The 8,001-nt window shown below is 35.2% G+C and overlaps 1 protein-coding gene and 1 pseudogene across 1 annotated transcript; one reads left to right on the plus strand and one right to left on the minus strand.

Moving 5' to 3' along the window:
• Positions 1-1,273: 1,273 nt before the first annotated feature.
• LOC111383574 (ankyrin repeat-containing protein At5g02620-like) lies at positions 1,274-4,211 on the plus strand. Its single transcript, XM_023007688.1, has 3 exons — positions 1,274-2,005; positions 2,554-3,083; positions 3,610-4,211. Exons 1-3 carry the CDS (start codon positions 1,396-1,398, stop codon positions 4,159-4,161), a joined length of 1,692 nt encoding a protein of 563 aa, XP_022863456.1. The 5' UTR covers positions 1,274-1,395; the 3' UTR covers positions 4,162-4,211.
• Positions 4,212-4,868: 657 nt separating this feature from the next.
• The window catches only part of LOC111383575, an 8,026-nt pseudogene continuing 4,893 nt past the window's right edge, over positions 4,869-8,001 (minus strand).

Genomic DNA, 8,001 nt, shown 5'->3' on the forward strand with positions numbered 1-8,001 from the left:
ATTATTTGGACTAGGAGGCTTTCGTACTAGTCTTTTGTTTGGATTGAGATTTAAATGTGGGGAAAAGGGTCTTTTTCTGGCAGTAAATTTCTCTGAATTGGAATGGAAAAGTATATTCCCTTCTATTTTCTCATACGCGCGAACAAATTGTCCTTGTTTTTGTTTACGTCCCCGTATGGGAATGAGTTTCATCTATGGAATAGTCAATATTTTATTTCTCCAAAATATTATATTGAAACACTTCAGTATGTGTCATTTACGATAAAGTGCATTCTCGTCTCATTAAACAAGCATTGGAAATTATTCTTCAAACAATTTTCACAAAACAATGAAAAATCTAAAATTATCCGCTGTCATTTTCTTTCTATCCTCTTTCTTACCAAACCAACGTGCCTAAAAAACTTTTCGGAACTCAATATGAAATTTTTGCTCGTGGAGGAGTCAAAAAATGAGTATATATGTTGGGCAGCTGCTCGAATGGCCATGTGCTCACTTGAATCTGTCCTAACTCACTCGAATTCCTAGATCCACCCTGCTTGGAAACATAAATGTGGAGATGAATATGATTGATCACAACCCAATGCTTAATCCAACTTGAGGTTGTTTGGAGAAAGTAAATTGTTAGAGTTTGAGTAAGATTTTACAAATCTCAAACCTTGAGTAAATGGGTTGAAGAGATAGCGTGCAAGTATTACTAATGAAAGAAGCATACTCTCGAGTACTTTGTGGTTTTATTCCTTGATACTTGGAGTCAATTTGATATGTTGGACACACTAATAAGTAATATCGCATGCAGGCAGTTCGGGGTGGCATTTGAACGCATTTGAATGTGGATAGGCCGTGATCGGTTAATGCCATGAACGAGGGTTAAATATGACATTGTCTTAAAGAGTAAAATTGGCATATAACTTTGAGCACGAAATCTGAAAAAATTCGCATTAAAGTAAAAGTCTCAATCGAGCAATATTATTAAATTATAACCTGTACCCGCTAATACTATTTAAAAATATAATAGATTATGAACACTTGAGAGGCAACTGATACATGATATACGTATTGCAAGTAATTGGACCACGGTCCTTTGATAATGACAGATTTTGTCTCGACTGGGCCACAGTCATTTGATAAAGACAGATTTTGTGATTCTTCGTTCGGATTTTGTGTGACTATAATAATGACGATTTTATAAACTTATGATATTAAAAAATGCTAAATTAGATAATGTGAAACTCGTTTCCTCTCGTCATTCTCATAATAAGTAGTAAAAGTACAAATCTTAGTAATTCTGCAAGACTGTCTATAAATGCACTAAGCTCACTTGCAATCCTGCACATAACGAATTTTGTTTTTGTAAGTCTTTGCATTCGTGTGCTATCAAACGAGAGAACAATCTTAATGGATCCTAGTTTGTATGAAGCTGTACAAGAGGGCAATCTTAATGCCATTAGAGAAAAGAAGGAACTTGTCAGCACCAATCAGTTGACACCAAACAAGAATACTGTACTTCACGTTGCTGCCCAGTTTGACAACTCCATGGAATTCGCATTAGAAATCCTTAAGATAGATGGATCCTTACTCTGTGAAGTGAACTCAGATGGTGAGACCGCGCTCCACGTTGCAGCAAGAAATGGCAACAAAGATGTTGGGGAGCAGATGATGAGATTTGCAAAGTCGTTAGATGAAGATCCTGAAGCCGGAGGCAGAGGTGGAGCGCTCAAAAAGCTGCTATCATGCAGAAATAGAAATGGAGACACTGCACTGCATGAGGCTATAAGGAATAATCGTCCATCTATGGTCGATTTGATGACAAAAGAAGACCCTGACATTGCAAATATAGCGAATAATGAACTGGAAACTCCATTGTTTCTTGCCGTTGATATCGTTCAAGGTTATGAAAACTGGATAATGTCTGTGAATTACATATTGGAAAATTGCCCATCACCGGCTTACACTGGACCAAATGGAAAAACTGCTCTGCATGCTGCGGCTTCATATAATCAGAAACGTAAGTCTTTAATTTCATTAGTAGCAATTCTTGTGTTCTTTAAGAAGAAGATGCTCTTGGAGCTTAATGTAGGCTAAAGAGAGTTGGACTATTTCATGTGGCCTTTCTAATATTCAAGGGAAATTTTTGCGTAGTCAATACTCCAATCTCCATAAAAGGACCTTCTTATTAGTTTTTTCTTGATTTAGGAATTATTTTGATGGTAACTTTTAGATTTCTCTCTTCATAAGATTTTATTACGGGAATTTTGACATTTCCTCCATGACTTGAATTTTGGTTTCATTGTATAAATCAACCACTTGCTAGTTGGACAAAATAGATAATTGTGTAGACTTTGAGTTTATTTTTTCTCCAATTCTTGGTATTCATTGTGAATCAATGAGCTCTGTTGCCAAATTCTACGGTATTCTCGTGAATCAAAATAAAATTAACAGTCTTTCGGTATATGTTTTGTGTTCATCTTTCTAGTACATGCTTTTTCTGCATGAGAACTGCTTTATTGCAGCCTAGATAATGCCTAATGCTCACTCAAAATTTGATGAATGCAGAAATCTCAGAAAATTTGTTGGCAAAATATCCTACTGTAATAATGGAAGTAGATGATTGTGGATGGAGTGCTCTCCATTATGCTACACTATGCGGATCGAACGAAGTAGCAGAGAAACTATTAAAGGCTGATAAATCAATAGCATACATAGCTGCAGAAAAAGATAATGATAAGACAGCTCTTCATATAGCAACTTGTAGGGGAAAAGTAAATGAAATTGAAGAGATTTTAGCATATTGTCCTGATTGCTGGGAGATGGTTACTGGAGATGGCCAAAATATTCTACACCTTTCCGTGAAATTTGAACAACGAGAAGCATTTAATTTTATCATGAAAAAATCATGGGTTGGCAACCTCATTAACCAAAAAGATGCAGAGGGAAACACACCCCTCCACGTATATGCTTCAACTCCCCTCTTCCGCGGCCGTGATCTTGTAAACCATCCACGAGCAGAGACGAATGCTTTGAACAAGAAACATATGACGCCTCTTGATGTGATAAGGTTTTCCAATGTTCATTCATTGGGAAAGGTAACGAGAATCTCCTTTCAATTTTTTAGGTTTTTTCATTTTTTAATTTTTGAATGAAACCACTTACTTAACTTTCACTTTATATCTTATACAACGTGTAAAAACAAATTGAAGGGTGCTAAAGGAATGTGTTATTATCTTCATATCATAGTAATGTGCCAAGTCGAACTAGCGAGTTTTCTGGTATAAGTGAGATACTTGAAATCGAAACGACATAGGGCAAATACCTTCTTTTCCTATTATTGGTTTTAGGACTAACTTTTTTTTGGTAGGAAAAACTACAGTTCAGGACAATATTAAAGAAGAAAAATAAGTGAAAATCTTGTATATTATGTGTACCAAACATGTCTTGATGCCTTGATGGAAAATGAGGATACCGGAATTGAAGTTTCTGTGTCTAACGGAAGTGTCTACCACAGACAATGCAGCTCATGGATAATTTTTCTTTTTCTCTTTCTTTTTTTCTTTTTTTTCTCTAGTTTATCTTTTTGTCCCTGATTCAACTCCTTTGTTTGACACAATGCAGCGTTCCGTTATTAGGGAATTAAAAGCAAAAGGTGCGATTTCTCAAAATAGTTTGCTATTGAAGAAGGAAGGTTATCTTGAAAAAAAAGATGTGGCTCCTATGGATATTAGAAAAGCAGCCAACACTCATCTGCTAGTGGCTACTCTCATAACAACAGTAGCATTTGCTGCTGGATTCACCATTCCAGGTGGGTATGACGGAAATGATGGCCCAAACGAAGGCCTGGCAATTTTATCAAGAAAAGCAGCTTTTAAAGCGTTCATTATAACAGATTCATTAGCTATGGTTTGCTCTGCTTCGGCTGTTTTTCTCTACGTCATTGGAGCAATTTCCCATAACAAGTTGCAGCGGGCGCTCTGGTATTCGTCTGCTTCAGAGCTTGTTATTGTTGCCATGGGGGCGATGGTAATTGCTTTCATGACCGGGTTGTACACGGTGTTAGAACATTCTCGAGAACTTGCAATCATAGAATGTGTCATTTGCAGCTTCTGCCTTCCTTTTTTCTACTTGTTGAAAAATATACATTTGAAAGACTTTCTAAATGACTTGTAAGTTTATGCAACTATTCTGTTTTATGCCTACTCTGTTGGACATTGTTTATATCTTCGTATTATGCCATAAGTACCCTAATCTGATGTTCTAAATTTCCATTATAATCCGCAGGATGATGTTCTAAGCCTACTATCCACATTTTTTAAAAAGATGATTATCAATCAATGTTAACTACCAATAAACTGACAAGTTGAGGATATTCACGCTGTTACGAACACAGTTTGTTCGTAAATGAAAGTGGAAAAATATAGAAATGAATAGAGAAAATTATTAGATCCTTTCAGGAAAACTATAGACCTCCCAAATTACTAGTTTTCAAGGAACCAGTCCCCTCCCAATGACGACATAAAGTTCCAAATGATCATCTAGGTACTATTCATTGACTGTAATTCTAATGCAAGATGAAACATACATTTTCACGTAAAAGTAAAGAACGTTAATTGATTAGATATTAGAGACCACGAGTCTAACAAGTATCCAAGTAGATGCTGACAAATGACAAGAAGCATGACTTGACAAATGACAAGAAGCATGACTCGAACGCACGAAATTTAACTCCCGTTTGAGCCACTGCATCCTTTCGGTTTATGAGGTTATGGGCTACAAGATTTGCTCAAGATAAACATGAAGGTCATCTTCCTTAAATTCCATGGCAAGGTGTCGAACATTGTGGCCTTCACTGGCGAACATTTTCAAAAATCAAGACATTGTTTTGAAATCTCTTCCATTATCTCAAAATGTACGTTAGCATAATTGTTTTACTGAATTTGATTACTCTCCATCTCTATTCATCAAAAAGATTACAAATGTCATCTGTAACATACAGGAGGTATGATTAAACTCCAACAAGTGCGTAACGGAAAGGATTCTTTATAATTAATATCCAAGGAAAGGAATAAAATGTTGCCAATAGTATTTCACAATTTGCATTTGCACCCAAAAAAGGTGTTTATCAGGTATCAAGAATTCGTAGTCTTCTTTGAAATGGAGGAATGCAATGGTGGTGCTGGATTACCTCCAATCTGAGAAAGAAAATCAAGATCGAACAAGACCTTTGCAGCGAGCATAAGAAAGATAAGTACGAAAAGGATGGCAGAAAATGCCCTGGAGAAAATCACAACCTGGAACCATCCATTTTGAGATTCAGAAACCAGAATAAAGGATGAGAAATTTACCTTCAATATAGCATTATTGAAGTTCAATGCTTACCCATTTAAACATGTATCCATGATCATCATTCCAGTATATGGAATGTTCATGCCAAATATGCCGGCTACCAAAGAATAAATAGATAAACATACAGTTCCAGTAACTGGGAAAGAGATCCAAATGTAGCGACTCGATAAGGAGAAGGAATTTATAAGTTCAATGAAACAAGCGGTACGACTAAATAGATAAAACCTCATAGTTGTCAAAATATTTGTGAATATGTAGATAAGCTGAAAAGAAATTCAGGAAAAATACCATGTAATTTAACCATGCGTGTAACAAACCTGAATCAATTGATTTTGATGATTATCCAGCTGAAATGAAAATGATAAAAAATTGTTCAGTGGTTAGATTGCTATGCATTCGAGACGTAAATGTTATCGATCAAACAAAGTTGCGGGCAATTTTTCTACCTGAATGTTGATGCAGTCTTCTGTGTTATCAATATATTCACACAGCTGCAAAATTTCAACTAGAGAACGGTCAAAATTGAGAGGGAAAGAAGATAGTGATCTAAGATGTGGCATTAACTTCCCAGGTAGACCACTTGAATAGTGAATATTATGCTTGGCGAAGTAAATCATAAGAAGACCGTACCATGATAATGGTTCTTCATTCCATTCCAAACACAGAAAATAGTTTAATCAGATTAGTGTTTGCTCTAGGCTTCCTTTGGATCTTGGAATTCAGTGTGCAAAACACTACATAAACCTTTTCCAGACTTCAGTTCTAAGAAAAAACACAAATTAGAGGCATATATAAAATTTTTATTCCATTTTCATGACGTTCAACAAGAATTTATAAAACATAATTCCAGGAGACATCAGCAAATTTCTATTTTCCATTTCCATGACGTTCAATAACAATCAAAAGTTCCCAAATATAATATTATTTTGATATAAATGACAATTTCTTTCACCATTATGCGCCTTTTCACTTTCCTCCATGAATTCCCAAGATACGAACAGTCCACGTTTAGAATTAAAATGTGGAGTGGCAGCTCCAAAAATACTCACATTTAACAGACATCCCAAAGACCCTTGTTTTGAAAGAAAAAATAAAAACGTCCATGCTGGGAAACAAACTGTAACCACGAAATAAAGATAACATTTTTTTCTCAAAATAAATAAATGATAGACATACAGTAGTTAATTTGTTCAGAGTGCCATCAATTTGCATGAAGTATGCCTGCAATGAGAAAAGCATTCGTTACCAAATGTTTCTGGTATATCATAACCATCATATAGTCTAATTTGTTACCTCAATAACATCCAAGTTCCTCAACATCATTCTTGTCTCCACGAACTGTTGCTATACTAGCCCTACTGGCTCTAGATATCTTTGAGCCTGTAGTAGGCGATCCAAGGAACCAACTAGCAGCACCTGAGCCACTAACAGATTATGCACCAGCCAACTTTCTAGAAAGGTAAAGGTCTTCCATATCATCATAATCGTCCAAAAGTTGTTCAAGCTCATCCCTCACCTGCAATCCATTACAAGAACAAAACCAGAAGTGTTGAATACCACAATCCCACGTTGAGATTTTCAAAATGCATTAAGGGCTATGAAGTGAAGCAAAGCTTTTTAATTATTAGATGAACTCCAAATCTAAAGTACATAAGTACGTGTAGACATTTATGTTGAGATATCATGAAGCATCTAGGGTGCGACCATTCATGTATTTGAGCAGTTACCAGAAACTGGCCATACATGCAACTCTGTACAAGCTTCAAATAATAAACAAAGTGCTCCCATCTCTCTTTTACATAGTTCATATAGTTATATTCAACATTTTTGTCAGCCCTAAAAAGCCAAGATGAGAAAGCCACACGCCTGAAAATCCATCTTCTATTCAACCATGTCAGCGACTTATTGCTGAAAAACAAGAACAAATACAAATTTCATTTTGATAATGCTATTAATGAGCCCATAGGCTTACACTTGAATTATAAGAAACATTGCACTTGTTTATCAATTTCAATGAGGATTTATACATATTCCAAACTGGTTCATTTCCCTTGTCAATCACTTCTATGATATTATTCTATTAATTTAAATAGTTGAATTGGAATTGGTTTCACTTTTTTGTTATCTTACTACCATATCAATATTTTTATCTTAGAACCTCGTAGATTACTTTCACCAGCTACGGAAGATTATAGGATAAAAAATCAAGGAAAATGAGATGAAAAGCCTAAATGCTGAGGGCAAAAAACAAAACGCACTTATTCGGCAGTAATTATAGCCTTGATATGTTGCACTAATCCACAATCACGTGCATCCAAGAGGAAAAAAAATGTAAATTAATAACATTATAATCAAATTTAACTGTAATTCCGTGATGCAGATCCAAAACTGAGGATATGACACTATTTATGAAAATTCAATACAAAAGACATGCCAAAACGAAATGAGAAGAATGCTATCAATTCTGAACTAAAAATCATAAATAAAATAAAAATAAATAAATAAATATTATGAGGGGAAGAAGCTTTAAACTACAGATTTAAAAATTCAATCTCTTCTCTTTAAAATTATATCTTTGAGTGAATAAAATGAAGCTTAAATAAAATGGAGCTTAATTTTGAACTCCAATCCCCCCCCCCCCCTTTTTTTTGGGGGGGGCAAAAA

The sequence above is a fragment of the Olea europaea genome, unplaced genomic scaffold, assembly GCF_002742605.1.
Source record: "Olea europaea var. sylvestris unplaced genomic scaffold, O_europaea_v1 scaffold272, whole genome shotgun sequence".
In the NCBI taxonomy this organism is placed as follows: domain Eukaryota; kingdom Viridiplantae; phylum Streptophyta; class Magnoliopsida; order Lamiales; family Oleaceae; genus Olea; species Olea europaea.